This window comes from Oreochromis aureus, linkage group 22 (genome assembly GCF_013358895.1).
Source record: "Oreochromis aureus strain Israel breed Guangdong linkage group 22, ZZ_aureus, whole genome shotgun sequence".
NCBI classification, from domain to species: Eukaryota; Metazoa; Chordata; class Actinopteri; order Cichliformes; family Cichlidae; genus Oreochromis; species Oreochromis aureus.
In genome coordinates, this window is record NC_052962.1 from 32542081 (window position 1) to 32563086 (window position 21006).

Genomic DNA, 21006 nt, shown 5'->3' on the forward strand with positions numbered 1-21006 from the left:
CCATGCAGAGTTTTTATATATCAATACTATAACTAACAGAGCTGTTACACTTTTGTCCGGTAATGGTCGCCGGGTTTTTTCTTTTTCTTATTAACCTAGCTGACTTTTGAAACTCAACTGAAGCAGCTGAAGTAGCATTCATTGAAAATAAATCTCTCTGAAGTATCTAAAACCAGAGTTTCAGTTCTGTTTTGTTGTGGCATCCAGTGTGCATGCCATGGTAAAAACAGGGAGACTGTAGGAGGCACAAAGTCTGTTTAATGTTTAATTTTTTCTGACTCAGACAACTTTGGCCCAGCCTAACAGAAAAGAGAACATGAACAAGTCACGTTACACTCTCAGTTGTTTTTTGTCTGTTGTTTTTCTTGTGTTATTGAACGTGAAAATGTAAAAAAGATGAAGTGTGTGCTCATATTACTCCTCTGCTGCCATGCTGCATCTCCGGGTAAGATCATATTTCAAGTCTTTAAAAAATATTTCTCCTAACTTTTAGCAAATCAACTTCCAAGAGACTAGTTAGTTTAGTTTTTTTTTAGATTAGTTTTACTATGAGCTGTCACCATTTTATTCCTTTTTTGTTTGAGAGTGTCAACAACTGACATGAACGGCTAAACCACCTAACTTGTCAAAAAGGCACAAGGTGATATTTAGGCATATAGAAAAGGGATTTTAGATCAGCAGCAGTGGCTACAGTGGCTTTTACATATGTTTTGCTCAAAGAATCCTCTCTTGTGACATTCTGGTGTTTTTAACAGCACTGTAGCTGACAGGAAAGCACGACAGAGTGTTTTTAAATCAGTACAGAACATTACACCCACACAGCTGGCTCCTCTAACTGACATATAGAGAACTGAACTTTCAATAGGAGCTGGAAAAATTAAGTACATTTTTTTTCTCCTGGTAGTGTTAGACTACTAAATAACTTAGTCTAAAAGCAAATTACTTGATCTTGTATCTTCTGTTTTTTCTTTTTATCTGACACTGACAGCAGTTTCATTATGACAGCAGCTGTATGTTAGTGCAATAACAATAAAAGCATTCTGTTCTTTTCTTAATGGTCTTCGGTCAGTTTACCCAGTGTTTTATGTTTATGATCTTATGTTCTAGTTTATTTTGATTTTGTATTCTGGGCAAGAGTTCTCTGTGTGATGTCTAGTGTTTCTGGTTCTATGTTCATGCTTTCTGGTTTGCTTCCTCCAGGTCTAGTGTTAGGCTTATATTGTGGATTGTCATTTATGCTTAGAAATATATAACCATATATGTTTAGAGGTGTATAATCGATTGCATATTGATAGGATGTCTGATCCTTAGCAGACTGCAAAGACTCTGATATACACACACATCCTAGGGTCATGAGAGAGGTTGTACCTTCTTTTATTGTTTTATGGTATGAGAAACACATCTATGTCTGTTTTAGCATAAGTGCCTTTTGTTTAGATGAACTGCTGGACTTCCGGGCCAGCAGGTTTAGGGAAGTCGTTCATGGGGTCACATCTTGACCCCCCCCCCTCCCTGAAGTTTTTCTTCACTGAAACCCCTGGAGCTCAGAGCATCCCTGAGTATGTGGCTGTTGCAGTTGTTGATGAAGTTCCTATAGGTGAGTTCAACAGTGCAAGAGGAGTAGAGCCAAAGAAAAACTGGATTAAATTCTTTAAGGATCATCCTGAGCACCTGGAGTGGTGTATATTACAATCTGTGGATAGACATCACTTCTTGAAGGCTACCATTGAGACTTTGAGGCAACGTTTAAACCAAACTGAAGGTATGGATTTGTTTCACTTGTTACTGCTGAAATGGCTGTTTTAAATCATTTTATTTTTTATTTTTTTGAAAAAGCCTTTATTTTTGCATTTGTATTATTTATTTATGATAAATGTGTAGTTTCAGGTATAACCTGTGCTGACATCTTACTGGTTTATCACAGTTACTGTTACTGTCTGTCTTTTCAGGTGTTCATATTTTGCAAATGATGAATGGCTGTGAATGGGATGATAAGACTGGAGAGATTAATGGGTTCAATCAGTATGGTTATGATGGAGAAGACTTTCTAGCGTTTGACCTGCAGACACTGACATGGATCACTCCAAAACCACAGGCTGTCATCACCAAAATGAAATGGGATGCTCAAAAAGTTCGAGTAGAAGCAAATAAAAACTTTGTTGGTAATCAGTGCCCTGAGTTTTTAAAGGAGTATTTGCGATATGGAAGGAGATTTCTGCAGACAGCAGGTAGAATTATATAATCTGATAAAACATAATAAAATAGAAAATTCACGTGTTTCTTGCTTTGAAGGTAGAGTAAAATGAAAGAAAATAAAGAATGTAACAACTACCAGTCTCTGCAGTTCTTCCCTTATTGTCTCTCCTCTCCAGTCAGCTGCCACGCTACAGGTTTCTATCCTGACAGAGCCGTGATGCTCTGGAGGAAAGATGGAGAGGAGATTCATGAAGGTGTGGATCCTGGAGAGATCCTCCCCAACAATGATGAGACCTTCCAGATGAGTGTTGATCTGAAACTTTCATCATTCACTACTGAAGACTGGGAGAGGTACGACTGTGTGTTTCAGCTCTCTGGTGTGAACGAGGACATTGTAACCAAACTGGACAAAACAGTGATCAGGACCAACTGGGGTAAGACTGGATCCTGCAGGGTTTATAAAACTGCAGCTTGATGTTATCAAGCTGTTAACTAAACATTTTTTTTTTTAGTTAAATAACCCTAACCCTTAAGTACCATATGCAATATGATGCATCACAAGAAGATTACTCAAACTAATGTCTGAGTAACTGTAATGACTGAGTAGTAATAGTTTTGTATCATTTATTGTTTCATTCATATCAGGTTGTTCCTCCCTCATTCCTTGGTATCGACATAGTTTTCTGTTTAATATTCTAAAATGCCGCCATGTGTTGTTCAGCAGAGAAGCCAGCTGACACTGTGACCTTCATCAGTGCTGCAGTGGTTGTTCTAACTGTCACCATCATCACAGCTGTGGCATTTGTAACTTACAAAAAGAAGAAAGGTGAGAAATCTGAATGTGGGAAATATTGAGTTTAGTTTTTGAATTCATCTCCGAAATCTTTCTGCCAGATCACTTTGGATACAAACACAAAATCTAAAGTAATTGTATAAGGCTCAGAGCCACAGTGAGATGATCACAGTCCCTGAGAACAATGATGTGAGAAGAAAATAATAAAGAAAAAGGGAAATGGACACAAAATAATTGTGCAATCAAGAAAAAAAAATGACAACTTATATGATTTATTCTTATTTGTTTTAGCCAAATGTTCTACATCCTAAAATCTGCTTTTATTAATTTGTAATTTGTAAGATGTGGGGTGTGATTAGAGATATAATCATCAGGATTTACTTGAAAGTAAAGTATAGATTCATTCAGTTTCATGATACATATTCTGCTCACTTGAATGCCAATGATCTCTCTCTCTTTCATAGCTGTGAAGCAGGGTCATGTATTCAAACAGAAAACAACAATCACTACAAATGATCTCCTTGAAAAGGATAAAATATTGTGTAAACTGTGTGTTTTGATCTTCCAGCTCCTGACGATGGCTCTGAGCAGTCTGAGAGACTAAATCCACAAAGCTGACTGTCCTGCAAAGAAATCTTCACTTCACTGTCTGTGTGACTTTCCTCCAGCTGCTTCAGTTTATTCCAAAGTTCAAAGACATGTTAAAAACACCAGTAAATAAATAAAGCACAGGTAATGATCACTGTGAACAGGCTGCTATACTTGCTGTAAATTAGTACATGGTCATATATTTGTATCTAGGTGCTGTGTGTACATGTTTCATGCATTTGTGATTTTATTCGGCTTCAGAATGTTATCACCATATCGATGCAGTGGGATCACAAGTCTGCTAAAAAGCAAAAGTAAATGTTTCAACTTTATTGATAGTTATGCATCTGACAATGACAGTTTGTTAGACCTGAAGTGTGTGATTTTACTGAGACGTTGGCAGCGTACAAAGCATGCAGTATTTTTCAAATGACACCAAAACATCTGAAGGATGACAGCAACGGACTCTCATTTGAAAATGAAATGTTCTCAGTTTATTATTTTATTCTTCTGTGAAAATAACTAACCCGCGATTTCCTGCATTTGATCTGTGAGGTCACATGATCCTGATCTTTGACCACCTTTGGCTACATCCTAATTCAAACAAGGAAAACTGTTGTTTTGATTCCACTATAACTTCCTCAGTGTTCTGTCTCATGTATACAAACTGATTAAATAACTTGATGTTTGAACATTACTGATATCATGTAGAAAATATTTTTTGTTTTAGCTCAGAAGGTTCACCTCTTATAAAATGACAACTGCTATATGACATGATAATGCTTTTACTATCAGATGGGAGTATCAGCAAGGATCTGATAACAAACTGTCTGAAGCTGTAAAAACAGCTTGACACTGTTCAGATTAGCGATAAAAAAAATTATGCAAAATATATCACTGACATAAGAGTTTGTTTCTACGGTTTCTGGCCTTCTGCCACAGCAGTTCTCAGTTCTAACCACAAACAAAGAATACTTTGAAAAAAAATCTATAGTTCTATATTTGATCAGAGGTTTGTAGTGGTCTCCCCATTTAATTAAAAAACTTACATTTTAGCATGTAACTGTAGGAGTCGTGGTGGAACTAATCTACTCACTATAATAACAATTTTACCTGTTAAACAGCATGGGCATGTTCTTCAATTCTCCATTATAACTCTGGTTTTCAAGTCTCAAGTCCCTGGTCCACTGCTTTCAGCCAGAACATACTAAAACGTACTATATGTCATATAAACGACATGCAGTTATACATCTCTCTTCAGTTTATTAGTCCCAGCTGCACTGACACTCATTTTGGTCATCTTAATAATATCAAATGTTGGCTGTCTCAAAGCCTCGGATGTTTCAATAATTGGTCAAAAAATAGAAATTGGGTTCACTGACTAAAACCATTGAATAATCTGGTCGAATAAATAATCTGGTTGTTTATATACTGATCATATCATAACATATCGTGATTTGCCTACATCCAGTAGCAGGTGGCGCTAAAGTATGAAATAAAAATAACGAGAGGGAATAAACGTAAATAAATGTGTAAGTAACATTTATTTCAGCAGTAGGGTTAGAGTAGGCCTCACATGCCACATGCTGATGTGTTGGAGGAGTTATTTTTATACAAACACCTCCTCATTTCAACCTCATCACACACTTTGTCAGGAGTGTTTTTGGATTAGATGGATGAGATGTAGGTTGTGGCTAAATCTTGGGAATTTCACCGAGAAATTTCACCGAGTAGGACAGCTTTTTTTTCTACTTGTAAGGTTAAAAGGGCACCCAGTACACATGAATATGAGACTTTTGCACGGACCTTTTGCAGTTGTATTGTGTGCACAAACTACTCTAAAAACAAGCTCACCATGTATGTTGTACCGTTCTCTTGACTGTACATACTGATGATCATTTAAACACAAAAATTAATTTGGATTCATCACTCCATCAGACCTTCTGCCACAAATTTTTGATCAAGTGCTGAGTACCGCTGTTAGGTATGCGTTTCCGGTTACTACTTCTTTGGATATAATTTTGAGGATCTACTTTAAGGGAAATAATCCATCACCAACTAGTGTTTTGGGGACGAAGTTACTGAGTAAAAGTTTTACTGTGCAAACAACACACGTCAGGACAGGGTTTATTACTGGTGAGGGCAAAGGTAACTGTGTAATTACACTATAACTCATGAGTTATATCCTGTAACAAAGGGAATAATAATTGTGACATTAGACATCAAGAAAATATGAAGCATATTCATATTTTCTGCTTTTCTCTTGTTGTAGTTCTTTTGCAGGTTAGAAAAAAACCCTTCAATCTTTCACTCTCACCTGATTTTAAAATGAAAAGAAAGAAAAAAATGCTGCTTAAAAGTTTCTTGTAGTGTGAACTTTACCAGTTACATTTTCATAACGATTTTATGGAATAATAAGGACAAAAAAAGGACAACATTTTCTGGTAAAATGTTTCTAGAGGGGAACATTTTAATGTTTTGTCCTGTTTTTCATTTGGACCCTGAGAAGAACAGCTGCTACTGTGGGAATAACTAATGGGGATCCTAAAAGAGTAATTTTTTAAATCTTTCTTTAGAATAATAATAATTATTATTATTGTCTGTCTTTTGTTCCTTATATGCGAGCTGTTACTGCTGTTAACATTTCTAAGATAACCCTTTTTAAAATTCATTGTTTAGAGTAAACTCTGACAGGAGTACTGGAACTTATACATTTTAAAATCATCATTGCTTCAGTAGTTGTTGCTCTTATTCTCGTCCTTGTTGCTGTTAGTGTTTACAAAAAGAAAAAAGGTGAGAGATTCAAATGAGCTGAGCTGACTCTCTAATAAGGATTGCAAAACTAAACTGGAAACATTTACTTTTCCTTTTTATTTCAGAAAGAAATACTGAACCATGTAAGTAAAGTAATTTTATTTGCTACTCTCGGTTGCATTGATACTGCATGTAAAAGCCAGTGCAAGATTAATGGGACCTTACAGCTCCGTGTGACGCCTCTGAAATTGAGAACTTGAGAAGTTAATATTTGAGAGACTGAATCCAAAGACCACACAGACAAACACACCACCCTCTTGACAAAACCTCCTCGTTAAGCAAGTTGATTGCAAAGAACATTTTTGGTCATTTTATCATTTTTATTAATAACAGTTTTTACATTTCTGTTATTTTTCTGATGAGCATGTGAATCAGAACTCGAATCAGCTCGTTCTTAGTGATTACTGAATAATTGTGCTGGCAAAAGTAATACAGCCTACTTGTCTTTAAGGTAATATTAATCATTAATTGCAGTACAAATTTATATTGTAACCTGTTGTTCTGATATGAACTCAGTCTCAAAAATTCCTCTGCAAAGTGTTACCTCTGTGAAATTAGTCAGATAACAGATTACCCATGTACAAGATAAAATATGTTTCAAGCAGAATTAAAATGTCTTTCCATTTTCCAAAATATCTTACTCATTGAAAAGACATAACAGTAGCAATTAGACAAATACAAGGTAGGCACAACCTAAAGCATATCCATCTTTTTTTGACTCCAAATGTACTGAATGACCATCATGTAAGGCTTAAAAGCAGTGACTAAGACTATAAACTCATCAGGAAACTGTTTACTGTTCACAAAGTTCAAGGGAGCCATTTGGGCATCTGTCATAGAGCTCCCCCTACTGGCCATTAGTAAGAATGCAGATTTAAGGCACTTCCACATTTGCCTCTCTGTAAAGACTGAAAACTTCATCTCTGCTATACATACACTATGTTTACCTCATGAAACGTGTCCAGTCTGCTGATCCAAGTTATTTTTAACTTATTTGTCATCAACATGCTGGTGGGTCTTTTGCTCTTACTGATTACAGAGTCGTCAGAGTAAAGAGTGAGTTAAAATGTGTTGTATACATATTGTGTGTGTACTGCTTGACTCAGTGTTACATCCTATTCCAAAACTTCTATTTCCTAAATCCAAATAGATTTTAAGTGTATATTTAATGTGTATATATCAAATGTTCTTGAGCTTTTTAAATACTGTGTATGTGCATTTAATTAGATGTTTATGTATACAATAAAAAAACGTAAAAATCCATGCAGCCTTAAAGAGGTAAAAAGAATTAAATGTATAAATTAATAACTACATATATATAAAGTTGGTGCTTTTACAATACAATTTATTTTTAAAGGAATTTAAAAGTCAAGAAAAAAGAATCTTATTGATGTGAAAAATACAGGAAATAAAGATCAGCTGAACTTGTCAGGCCTCCTTTATCACAGCAGACATTTTTACTTTTGACTCACCTCCTTTTAAACATCCCAGAAAACTACGATAGTACATCAGCATCCACAGCCACGATGGGCGAATTCAGCTCACCCAAAGTGAATTGTGACGACCAATTCCAAAGTTAGGAATTAGAATTTTGAATTAAATGCTGTGATCAACAGTGACAAGAGCAGCAGTGAGATCAAGAACAACTAAAACTGATACTCAGTGAATTATTGTTGATCCTCAGGCCATTGATAATTTCAGTAAGAGCTTTCTCTTGTGCCTTGATCGGTTCTGAGCTATGATTGGTACTTATAATAAACACTGTGAATTTAAAGATATTCATTCTGTTGTTTGTAAACATTTTTCAAATATTTTACTGAGAAAAGAAAGATAATCATTAATTACCAATGGATCTATGTTTTTTTTTTTCATGAGAAGCAGTATAATTAAAGCAAACAAAAAAAAAAAAAAAAAAAACAGTAAAGCTTTATCTAAGTAAAGCATCAGAGAGAACAGAGCAACTGGCAAACAGTCCGACAATAGAAAAAAATGCCACAGGCCAAAGTTTACCACAGAGACAAGTATCTGAGGACAGTGGTGAGAGAGAAGTAAAAATTGCTGAAAGCAAATTAACTAGAACCAAAATAGCAGAGATTGGGCAAGTTTAGATTGAACACTTTAAAGCCAGCAGACAGTTGATCTGTAACAGAAAAGTATGTTATTGCAAGAGTTTCTGTTAGAGGGCTACTGGGTTACTTCTACTACTGGGCTACTATTTCATTAGTGGCAAGAAATCCCAAACTTTTCAAAATGTCATTTTAAACAGTAACATGTATGAATTATTTCACCCTGACTGAGTCGTTAACTCTAAAACTGAAGAGACAATGTAGCTAAAAGACTGAAAATGGCTCCTCCCATGAACATTCAGCAGCCATGCTGGTGTTTCTGTTTTACTCTGTGAGTTTGTTTTTTTTTCTCACAGAATAAACCTGCTCCTGACTACATTTGATTTTATGAGTTCAGCTGGACAACTGCTTCAAAGAAAGATCCAGGATCCTGAGAAATCATCAAGAATTAAATGGTAACTGGTATGCCATACTTTCATACAACTTCTGAAAAATAAACAGCGGTAAATAGCTTTTAAAGAGCCTAATCCAATGAAATTATAGAAAAGAGAATCAGTCCAACACTGAAAACTGTCATTTACCAAATTTTATCTGAGGGACAGTGAGGCGAAAAAAATAAAAGCTTCTAAGAACAAAGCAAAACATTGGAAACAGATATGAGTAGAAAGTGGGAAGAAGTGGATTCAGCTTTAACCCTTTAAATGCACCAGACAGTTAAACCAGGAGGACAAAAGGACTCACACTCAAATACCTGCACTCAGAGAGAATAGATATTTGCTATTGTCATTGGATGTGACACATAGGAGATTTATTATCTCTCTTAATTGAAAGCTAAATAAAAACAACAATAAGAGACAGAAATATTAAAAGCAGTTTAAAATGATTAAAATACCATAAAACAGACCTAAAGCCTCAGAAAAGACTGATCAAAAGTAAACTATGCAAAGGTGCTACTGTGCATCTAGAATGAGCTTCATGACTTTGTCATGAATGCTTCTGGATTAAAAAAAAAAAAAAAAACCCTAATTATTTTTCTAAGAAAAAAGTTATCCTTTTCCTCCTTTTGAATAAATCTGTATTTATATCTATAACCTTAATTTACCTTCCATTGCAAATTTACATAAATACAACCAGTGAGCATTCAAACACGTCTACTCTATAGTTTTCTCGTCCACATGAAAAGGATTCTGTGGACAGAATTAACAGTTTCACTTGTTTATGTGTACTCCTACTCGTGACCCTGGGTTTCACTTCTCTGTTTGAGTCACACTTTTCTTGAGTGACTTGTGTCATATGACACTCTTCATATTCCCTGTCACCCACTCTTCAAACATGACTGTATGACTTTATTCTGGCTGTATCAGTATATTCCGTAGCTTAATGTTTTTATATTTTATATATACTGCTGATTAAACTTATCAACATATAATGTGATAACATCTTATAGACCACTGGTGCACAGGTTGCTGTACATATTCTGTAAATTAGTACTCGGTTGGATGTTTGTATTGCATGAACAGGCCCTACTTTAATTTTTGCAGCTGTGTTTGTCTATGCTTGTGTTTATGTAGGGAAAACTATCTGATTTACTGTCTCTATGCCATAGTTGATTTATGGATCCATACTTCCATACAGAAATAGTTGATCCATAGATCAACTATCTTTTGATCTATGGAGTTGATCAACTATCTCTTGTGCGAAAAGAGAGAAACAGTATGAGGAAGTGAGAAGTGGCAGAGAAGTATGTGAGGATGGTGCAGGAAATGTATGAGGACCGTGTGAGGTGAGGTGTGCAGTAGGAGTGACAGATGGGTTCAAGGTGGGAGTGGGATTACATCAGGGATCATCTCTGAGCCCCTTGTTGTTTACAATGTTGATGGACAGGTTGATAAATTAGGTCAGACAGGTGTCTGTTAGTTCTAATTTGATCTAGCATCTATGATGTTGGCAGATGACAATGTGATCTGTAATGAGAGTAGGGAGCAGGTGAAAGACAACCTGGAGAGGTTGAGTTATTTTCTCCAGAAAATATTTTGTGGGGAATATGACATGTGTGGGGAAAGATCATGAAATAATAAAATGTCTCACTTAAGCATTCAATATGTTTTCTGTTCTTCTCTTGTGAATAAAATATGGTTATATGAGATTTGAAAATCATTGCATTCTGTTTTAATTTATGTTTAAGACAGCATTTTTTTGAATCGGTGCTGTATTTGTTATTATTTTAGATCATTAAAAATCAGGTAAAAAACAAAAAAGAAGCTTTGTGCAAAAGTATTAAAGGGAAAAAATTATTTAATTTACTCTAACATAAAACTTTCACTTTCAATAAAGCACAAGTGTTTTCCAAATGGACTTGCAGCGCAGAAAATTTAAACGGGGGTTCTTGACCGCGCATCAGGCACTGTAGGGGAAACACACAAGTTAACTGCCATGGCGCGCGTCATAATTTTGTCTCGAGGACGGGATGTGATGTTTCACATGCTATTCGGGACGATACATCAACGCCACCTCTTTCACCTGAATGAAACCCTGGGCCGAATTAGAACAATAGCTCACTGCTTTGGTCCTATAGGTATAATTCAAATGAAGTTACGATGGGAAGGTTCTTATTGTTGCTTTTCTTCTGTCCGTTTTCCTCATCAGGTAAGATTACGTCCACATTCTTCATATTTTCTTTGGATACTTGCACTCGCTCTGTATTTTGTGTCTTTAGTTTCACTTTTACAACTGAATGAAAATTAGTATTTATTGAGAGGAGACAGACCGTGGACGGTTCTATGTTCTACATTTGCTTTCATAAATCACGGACCATAAATCAACTTTTCAAAAAAAATTATAAAAAAGAACGACGACGAGAAATATAGATCAGATAAAGAAGCTTTAAATTTGAACGGATCCATCGCTCTCTCTCTCTCTCTCTCTCTCTCTCTCTCTAATTGTAATGTTTTGGTAAATTTATGGCTATAAACAAACTGCCACACTACATCGTCGCTAATATTCGAGACTATTACTGGTATTAGTTTGATTGGTTTTCATATTAATGTTTGTCAAACTGTCAATCTCTTGTAAGAAACTGTTTCTTGTCGCATATTCGCCATGTTTAAAATCTTAGAAGCGAAAGTTTTAAGTAATTATTTTTTTTAAATAATAAAAGGGTTCTTGTCAAGATTCCATGATATCTTATACCTTATGACAGGGTATATAGCAGTCATAGTCATTTTCTAGATAACTGCCAACACTTGAGAACGGGCTGATACATTGAGACTATTCCAGCAAAAATCAAGGAACTTTCTCCACTGTTTCCTAGGTTCTTTCAAACGCTAAGCACAATAGAGGTTTCTGTAATAAGCAGATAAAGAACTCAAACGCAACAACCTGTAAACTAATAGGAAAGCATAAAAAGATGAAAAAACGTCATTTGTTCTGTTTGTAAAGGGCCGTCCTTGTTTTCCATTGAGTCTATTAGCAGTAACCAACCCAATAATGTCATGTTCTGTATTGACACAAGGTGACGCCAAACGTGCTCTAAAAGCTTCAACCTTAAACACTTATTTCTTAAATCCATCTTCACAGACAGGGTTAAACCTATGGCAGTTTATTTTTAACAGTAGAGCAACATTGTGTAAATTGGCCTTAAAACATGAAGTGTGAATCTGCTCCCTGGTGTGAAGATAGTGGTGGTCCTTGCAACAATGGCAATTTTAATTGTGCAAATATGCTTAAGATCACTATTGCACATTCATACCTTGATAAAAACAAAACAAAACAAAAAAAAACTTTCTGTCACAGCTTCTGAATATTATACAAGCTATTTTCAGCAGCTTCCTATTACAGGAAGACACCTACCTGGGAACAGGCTACTGGTCTGACAAGCAGACTTTAAATACAGACTTTTTAATTTTTAATGTTTTCTGCTTGAGTGTGTCTCTTTGTGAGTGACTGGAATGTGTGTGTGTATGTATCTTGCTCTGACAGCAAGTCAAGTGGCTTTTATTGTCATTTCAACCATGTACAGTTGTTCAGTACAGAGTGAAATGAGACAACGTTCCTCTGAGATGCTGGTGCTACACATGACATATAATGGACAAACGCAGGACTACGTAAAAGTGCAATGTGCTAAAAATTGCAAAAATAAACAAGACAAGACAGTGCAACACTAGACAGAACAGGACGATGCAGACACAACACAGTGCAATGGAAATGTGCAAAATGCTGAGTATTGTGCAAAAGTAACTTGGCGTCTGTAAGAGTGTCTGCATGTGTGTGTGTTTGTGTGCATGCGTGTGTGTGTGTGTATGAGCATGATATACTGCAAATAAGTGTTTGGTAGTGACGTGTATGAAAGTGTGCAGGAACGTTGTCTGGACCAGCAGCAGTGTGTGTGTGTGTCAGTCTAATCACTGAGTGTTTAGGAGTCTGACGGCTTGGGGGGAGAAACTGTTCTGTAGTCTGGTAGTGAGGGCCCTGAGTGTGTGTGAAGGGTTTGTGGCTTTGCGGATGGAGCGAGTGCTATAAGTGTCCGTGATGGAGGCAAGAGGGGCTCCAATGATCTTCTCAGCTGCTCTCACTATCCGTTGTAGGGTATTTCACTCCAATACGGTGCAGTTACCATACTAGACAGTGATGCAGCTGTGCAGGATGCTCTCGATGGTCCCTCTGTAGAAGGTGGTAAGAATGGATGATGGCAGATGGGCTTTCCTCAACTTCTGCAGGAAGTAGAGATGCTGCTGGATCTTCTTGGTTATGGAGTTGGTGTTGAGGTACCAGAAGAGGTTCTCCGCCAGGTGGACACTAAGGAATTTGGTGCTCTTGATGACCTCCACAGAGGATCCATTGATGTTAAGTGGGCAGTGATCTCTCTGTGCTCTCCTGAAGTCAAAAATCATCTCTTTTGTTTTTGTCCACGTCCAGAGACAGGTTGTTGACTCTACACCAGTCTGTTAGCTGTTGTACCTCCTCTCTGTATGCTGACTCGTCGTTCTTGCTGATGAGACCCAACACAGTCATGTCATCGGTGAACTTGATGATATGGTTTGAACTGTAGAGCAGAGTGAACAGCAGTGGGCTGAGCACATAACCCTGGGGGGATCCAGTGGTCAGTGTGATGGTGTTGGAGATGCTGTTGCCAATCCGGACAGCCCATTCTCACTCCCAAGGCGTAACATGCCGACATTTTGTCATGTTCCGCGGCGTTCCTGAGGAACGCGAAAGGAGACCTTCCGCGTTCTTATGGTACGCGCCGGGTTATGGATGAAATCCAGTGCAATGACGCTGCCGCGGTAATAGACGTTCCAGCCCTGTATTCCAGCCCTAAACCTAACCTTATCCCTAGCCCTAACCATAACCTTATTCCTGACCTTAACCAGGACTTTAATGATGTTAAATAGCGTGTTTCCAAGCGATTTGAAGGAAAAGAGTGAACATGTGTAGATTGAGTCCAGACGGTTCTCATATTTCCTCATTTTTCCGAGGTCGTCATTTAGGAACGTGGTGGGTAGCCGAAAACGTAATATGTTGACGATTTGTCACCTAGCGTAAAATGTTACACTTTGGGAGTGAGAACGTGTTGATCCGGACTGTCTGAGGCCTCTCTGTCAGAAAGTCCAGGATGCAGGGGGAGGTGTTCAGGCCCAGCAGGCTCAGTTTTCCAATCAGTTGCTGAGGAATGATTGTGTTCAATGCCGAACTGAAGTCTATGAACAGTATTTGTACATATGTGTCCTTATTGTCCAGGTGGATAAGGGCAAGATGTAAGGTGATGGCGATGGCGTCATCTGTTGACCGGTTGGGGCGATAGGCCAACTGCAGTGGGTCCAGTGTGGGTGGCAGCAGGGTCTTAATGTGCCTCATAATGAGCCTCTCGAAGCACTTCATCATGATGGGTGTGAGTGCAACAGGACAGTAGTCATTGAAGCAGGACACTCGGGACTTCTTTGGCACGGTAATAATGGTGGTGGTCTTGAGGCATGTTGGGACAACAGCAGTGCTCAGGGAGAGGTTGAAGATGTCAGTGAAGACATCTGTCAACTGGTCTGCACATTCCCTGAGCACTCTACCAGGAATGTTGTCTGGACCAGCAGCTTTCCATGGGTTAACTCTGCAAAGAGTTTTCCTCACATCAGCAGAGGTCAAACACAGAACCTGGTCGTTGTGACAGCGGTGTACTTCCTCACCAGTGACATCATCGATGCACTTGCTGATGTAGCTGATCACCTCTGCTTCTAGTGTCTGTTTTGTGTGTCTTTGTGTGTGTGTGTGTGTGTGTGTGTTTTAAACATATAAAGACAGGAGAGTTGAAGGCTGCCCACTCAATAAGTTAGAAACATTACTTCTATTTTATTTAATTTTTTCTCTCACTGTCTGAAAGAAAAGCGCTATTTCTTAACTCTGGAATGAAAGGTCAAAGTGAGTGAGCTGAGCTCAGTCCTACTGCCAATCTAACCGCTGTACTATTGTGGGCTACTGGGATAGTTAAAGGAACTGAGACAAAATCTCTGCCATGATGAATGTCTATTATTTCCTATTTTTCCACAGACTGTAAAATAAATGTAAAAGTTAAAAATTATTCTGACACTACTGTTGTTGTCTAAGGTTTTCTATTATGTCTATAATTCAACTTTGACTGTTTCAGTGAGAGTTTCAGCTGACTGGTCCCAGGCCTTGCAGTTGGTAATCCTCTCGATGGTACAGAGTGAGCAGAAGCAGGTGGAGATGAAAGCATATAGCACAGATTATTCTAATATAATAGTAGTATTATGGCTGGGACATCGTGAATACTGTAAAGACATCTGTTGAAGTTAGAGTAATATATAAAGACTTCCTATGTACGGACAGCATCATCACACTGAAAGATCATTATTTGAAATTAATTTTTATTAATGTTAACATGCTAAATATGACATTAACTCACACCACAAATAGCTAAATTGTCTAGCCAGCCTTCCAGAATGAAATGTTTAGGAGCCCTCCAGGTAATATTCCCAGAAGGTTCTCTTAAGGTCAGTACGTTCTAGGAACCTTCTAAAAAAGTAACCTTTAGGGAATGTACCCTGAAGTTTGAAGGTTACTGGTTGTGGGCAAATCATACTAACCTGGTTACTTAATAAATAACTTAATTAACTTTCACTTAATTAAGTTAAAATGAGGATAAACACTTGCCTTCGCCAGCCTGTTTGAGTTGAATCATAAGGTACTCTCTAATGGCACAATATTTAATTTTTTAAAAGACTGAAACACTTTAAGCTATTTACGCTTATTTACATAAAAATCCTCTCTCGTTTATTGCGTGGCGAACAGTTAGAATAATTACTTTGCTGTCCTTAATTCCAGCATCATAAACCCAGGGAGCGTTACCTCAGGCTCCACCAACAATACAGTAACTAAGCAGTTTGAGATGTTGCTTAGAAAGCAGTTTTTTTGTCAGTCTTTTTGTTGAGAATTTTTATGTCTAATTAGTTAGCAGAAACAATTCTTAAATATAAACTTTCTCTTGATTGAAAGCCTAACAAGTGCATTCAGGTTACATTGAAGTACACCAAACAATGTTAGCGTACTGTCTGTGATATCAGTAAAACTTTCATTTTGGAAATAATTTTTTAACATGGAAGTTACTTAAAGGGTTAATGACAAAACATATAAATCCTTGAATAAAATGCTGACAGTCTTGTAAGAAAGTAGTCTATATAACAGCAAAGCCATCTAATTCAAAGTCTCATCATTGTTACAGTGAAACACTCCTTGAAGTTTTTCTTCACTCAAACATCTGGAGTCCAGAGCATCCCGGAGTTTGTGGTGGTTGCACTTGTTGATGAAGTCCAGGGAGGTTACTATGATAGCAAGACATGGAGACCAGAACCCAAAACAGAATGGATGAAAAAGCTCGTGAAGGATGATCCTCAGCACCTGGAGTGGTACACTGCTCGCTCTTTGGATGTCCAACACTTATTCAAACATTACATTGAGAATTTGAGGAAACGTTTCAACCAAACTGGGGGTATGAATTTGTTTCATTTGTTGCTGCAGAATTTATTATTATTGTGGTTTGGTTTAAAATAGAAAACTAAAAGTTTTTAAAATTAGGTTAGATATGGTAGATATAAAATGTAAAGTATGATCATGTGATGTGCTACTTTACGCACAAGTGGAGAGAAAAAAAGAAAATAAAACAAGAACAGTGAAAAAAGCAGGAAAAAAATTACTGTGACTGTTTTTTTGTGCCACTAACTGTATGACCCTCTATTTTTTTTGCATGTAATGCTGACATCTCACTGTTTATTTGTAGTTATTGTCATTGTGTATTTTTTTCAGGTGTTCATATTTTGCAAAAGTTGGATGGCTGTGAATGGGATGATGAGACAGGAGAGGTTAATGGGTTCAATCAATATGGTTATGATGGAGAAGATTTTCTTGCACTGGACCTGCAGAGACTGACATGGATTGCCCTAAAACCACAGGCTGTCATCACCAAACTGAGATGGGATGGTGAAAAAGACCGATTAGAATACAACAAAAACTTTTATGTCCATGAATGCCCTGAGTTTTTGAAGAAGTATGTGCAGTATGGGAAGAATTTTTTGCAGACAGCAGGTAGAATGACAGAATTTGATGTAGAAAAAATTAAATTTATATGACAATTCAAAGAGAAGGTAACACTTTTCTTTTTTCAGTTCTTCCCTCAGTGTCTCTCCTCCAGAAGTCTTCCTCCTCTCCAGTCAGCTGCCACGCTACTGGTTTCTACCCTGACAGAGCCGTGATTTTCTGGAGGAAAGATGGAGAGGAGATTCCTGAAGGTGTGAATCCTGGAGAGATCCTCCCCAACAATGATGGGACCTTCCAGTTGAGTGTTGATCTGAAACTTTCATCAGTCACACCTGAAGACTGGGAGAGGTACGACTGTGTGTTTCAGCTCTCTGCTGTGAACGAGCACATCGTCACCAAACTGGACAAAGCAGCAATCAGGGCCAACTGGGGTAAGACTGGATCCTGCAGTGGTTATAAATCATTTTTACAGATTAGTTATTTATTTTAAAAAAGTGAGTACTCTGTAACTACTCTCTCACACCAAACCTCTGCATGTCCTTCTTCATACACTCGTGAATCTTCTCTGTGTTCTTCCTCTTCTCTGCCTGGCTGGCAGTTCCATCTTCAACATCTATTGTCTAATGTTCTCTGCTGGAGGTTTCTTAAAGCTATGTTTAAAGCCGTTTTTCACATACAGAATCCCATATATGATCAAGTGATTGTTAATGTACTTTAATACTTTAATGTAATCGTTTTACATTAAAGTATTACAGTGATTGTTAATGTACTTTAATACTTTAATGTAATCGTTTTACATTAAAGTATTACGTTACTTGAGATGATGCTGGATAAGCTGACCATTGCCATATTTATATTCACTAATCAATCAAACTGTCACAGCCAGCAGGAGCTCACTGTGTGTTGAGAGAATAGTGGCCCAAGTGCAGACATGGAAGGAGACGGAACTGTGTTTTAACCAAACTGTGAGCCTTTATTACAGCTGTTTACATGAATACAAAAACAAAGCAACAAGAACAGTGGCGAAAACCAAACTAAAACCTAAACTGGAAAAACTAGGAATGGAAAAACTAGGAACAACTATGAGCATGATTTTGAAGAGGAGCATGAGCAAAACTATGAGACCAAGAAACATGAATTAGAAACACAAACATGCCCTGAACAACGTCATAAAAATCCTGGAAGCCTGGTGAGACGTGGTGGGAGGTAACACAGACAACCTGACAAAGAATGAATGAAACACACAGACTAAATATACACAGGAGGAAGTGGAAACATATGAGGAAACAGCTGACACTAATGAACATAATGACACCACAGGGGAAGAGTAAAACTAAGCACACTGAACATGGAAACACCAGACTTTCAAAATAAAACAACACTGAAACACTAATGACTCAGAAATGATAGAAGAAACAAAAGTAGAATGAAACTCAACTAAATCCTAACTAATAATGGCTACACAAGAACTAAGGATATATTCAATAGAATATGAGAAATCCAGAAATACAAAATGAACTCAAAATGCTGGGTCACAGACCCAGCCCCTGACATATAAATTCTCTTAGCAATTCATAAAGAAATAATTACTAATAAATCAGTAAGATGACTTAAAATGGAACACAAATGGTAGATAACTGAAGTAAGCTAAAAGTAATAAAATACTATATGTAGTATTTTTATCTTCAGTGTGCTCAAGACGAATATCTAACATTGGAGAATTAACTGAGTATTAGTGGTTTTGTGTCCATATCTTATTTCAATCAAATATGTCAGATTCATCAACTATCAGGTCCTTACTGAGTCATTCCTCATTTGTTCTTTAGCACTCTCATTCATCTGTGCTCTGTATAATAAAGTGTTTCCATGTTTTGTTCAACAGAGAAGCCCGCTGACATCACAGTTACAGCGTTTGTTCTAGCTATCGTCCTCATTGCAGCTGTTGCAGTTGGGGCAGCTGTGGTGTTTGTCACTTACAAAAGAAAGAAAGGTGAGAGATCTGTTGGAGAAATGCTGATTTTAATTTTTGAATTTGTGTTTTAATCAATACTGACACATTTAACATGAATTCCAAACACCCACAGTGTGAAATAAGAGCCACAGAGAGATTATTATATGACAGTAAACTGATGTTGTGAGAAGCATCTGTGTAATAGATGTAATAGAAGTGCAGCGCTGCCAATCTTTGTTGCTGTTTTCATAACACAAACTTTTGAACTCTCTAGCTGTGAACTACATTTTGGGAAAAGATTTTGCTCATGTGGAACAGCGTAGAACATATTAATGCGAGCATTCATCACTACTCCCTAAAAAACTTAAAAAAAACATAGTTTTTATGGTGTCATATGACCTTAGTCATGTGTCTGGCAATGATTTCTGGGTTTGTAAGCTTTAAAAAAATCAACAACTCGTGATTGTTGCAGTAGCATTTCTTTTCCTGGTGGTACTTTCCCTCATGTTCCACCAAAATCTCTATAGCATGGGATTCTTTTTTAGTTATAGCTTCTTGATAATGTGACTTCCCTATTTATCTTCTAGCTTGCCTGACACTTTGTTTTATGTTTATCTAGAGAGTTGGAGTGTGTTTACTAACAGAAATCAACCTTCACTATACATTATAGAAAATATCAGCTTTATCTTTTTGTTCTTGCAGCTCCTGACAATGTCTCTGAACAGTCTGAGAGACTAAATCCACAAAGGTGACCGTCCTTCAAGCAGTATGACTTTACTCTGGCTGTTTCAGTTCTTCCACAGTTTAAAGTTTTACATGTTATATGCAGTAGTGATTAATTTCCCAAAAGGTAACATGATAACATCTTACAGAAGGTTTGTGCTGTTTATTTGCTGTTTATGTTAATGGCATAAACTGTAATAAATGTGCCTCAAATAAAGCTCAAAGACTGATAATAGAATAATTCATTCATTGCATGAACAGTCTTTTCATGTAATGAATGAATAATTGAATGCAGAAACACTTCCTCATTCCGTTTTGAAATCATTCTTTCTTCTTTATGTCTATCACGTGTAAACCAGAAGAACTGTTTAACAGCTGAATTGTATGTGCTGAAACACTCGAACTATTTTACCTGCTTAGGATGTGTAGAAGACCCCCATGTGGCTGATTACCTATGGAGAGAAGTATGTCTTAAGGGTGGTAGAAATGTGTATGTGGAGTTTGTTTGTTTGTATGTGGAGTGTGTGAATGTGTGTGTGAATGGGTGGATGACTGAATGTGTAAAGCGCTTTGGGGTCCTTAGGGACTAGTAAAGCGCTATACAAATACAGGCCATTTACCATTTGGAGTTCCATAAGTTAATTTTACTTCCAGTGATTTTGGCTAAATTTAGAAAACATAAATCATCAAACCCAAAAGATTCTATTATTTTGTCCCAGTTTTACCCTAAAACTATTTTAAAAATTATTATTATCCTGTCCTGTATGGCAGCTTTTGTTTTCAGGATTATGATCTGAATGCATTATTGTGCCAAACACATGTTGTTTTTCCAAGATCAGCTCTACAAATTCTCTATGGGCTCCTCTTGTTGATGTGTTTCTTTTATCTGTTTATTTATTTCTATTTGTATTATTTCGGTTCTTACATTATATGTAGTAAAGTATGATGTATGTAAATCTAGAACATTGTTTTTTCCATTAACACTCAGAATTATGTTTTATGTATTCTCCAACACTTTACATCATTTCTTTGTGCTATAAAAAGGTTGCTATGCTATTAGAACTTTTGTATTAATAAAGTTTAATCTTTTTTTTAAAGAAAAGTTCACTCTGAGCTGCTCTGTGTGTGTGTCCTTGAAAGAGAGAGAGAGACTCACAGTATCATGATCTGGGTGAGTGTCTAGAAATTTCTGCCAGGTTCCTGAGCTTCTCTGGTCTCCACCTCTTGGCAGGGCTGCCACCTCCCCAGCAGCTCCACGTACCTGGATCTGATTCAAAGCTATCCGACAGAGAGATTTAAGCTCCCTGTTGACTCTCCTTCACCATCACTTTGTC

The 21006-nt window shown here is 37.1% G+C and overlaps 2 protein-coding genes across 3 annotated transcripts; both read left to right on the top strand.

The window, feature by feature from the left end:
- Positions 1–317: 317 nt before the first annotated feature.
- LOC116315010 (BOLA class I histocompatibility antigen, alpha chain BL3-6-like) lies at positions 318–4239 on the top strand. 2 transcript variants are annotated; one of them, XM_039605704.1, is made up of 6 exons: positions 318–445; positions 1438–1762; positions 1950–2228; positions 2373–2630; positions 2918–3022; positions 3558–4239. In XM_039605704.1, exons 1-6 carry the CDS (start codon positions 431–433, stop codon positions 3605–3607), a joined length of 1032 nt encoding a protein of 343 aa, XP_039461638.1. In that variant the 5' UTR covers positions 318–430; the 3' UTR covers positions 3608–4239. The 2 variants fall into 2 exon arrangements, with proteins under 2 accessions (XP_039461638.1, XP_039461639.1); XM_039605705.1 differs by having other exon boundaries at positions 2921–3022.
- Positions 4240–10949: 6710 nt separating this feature from the next.
- Positions 10950–20745, top strand: LOC116315009 (major histocompatibility complex class I-related gene protein-like). The gene is made up of 6 exons (XM_031733167.2): positions 10950–11103; positions 16187–16453; positions 16768–17046; positions 17127–17429; positions 18881–18988; positions 19652–20745. The coding sequence occupies exons 1-6, from the start codon at positions 11055–11057 to the stop codon at positions 19699–19701; spliced, it is 1056 nt and encodes a 351-aa protein (XP_031589027.2). The 5' UTR covers positions 10950–11054; the 3' UTR covers positions 19702–20745.
- The last annotated feature ends 261 nt before the right edge of the window (positions 20746–21006 follow it).

What these genes read in the sequence shown, in the direction of transcription:
- LOC116315010 (XM_039605704.1), top strand. An exon ending in GAGATTTCTGCAGACAGCAG is followed by an intron (nt 2,229 to 2,372) that starts GTAGAATTATAT and finishes TCTCCTCTCCAG; the next exon opens with TCAGCTGCCACGCTACAGGT. An exon ending in AACTTACAAAAAGAAGAAAG is followed by an intron (nt 3,023 to 3,557) that starts GTGAGAAATCTG and finishes TTGATCTTCCAG; the next exon opens with CTCCTGACGATGGCTCTGAG.
- LOC116315009 (XM_031733167.2), top strand. Translation starts at nt 11,055, where the DNA reads ATGGGAAGGTTCTTATTGTTGCTTTTCTTCTGTCCGTTTTCCTCATCA. An exon ending in ACGTTTCAACCAAACTGGGG is followed by an intron (nt 16,454 to 16,767) that starts GTATGAATTTGT and finishes TATTTTTTTCAG; the next exon opens with GTGTTCATATTTTGCAAAAG. An exon ending in CACTTACAAAAGAAAGAAAG is followed by an intron (nt 18,989 to 19,651) that starts GTGAGAGATCTG and finishes TTGTTCTTGCAG; the next exon opens with CTCCTGACAATGTCTCTGAA.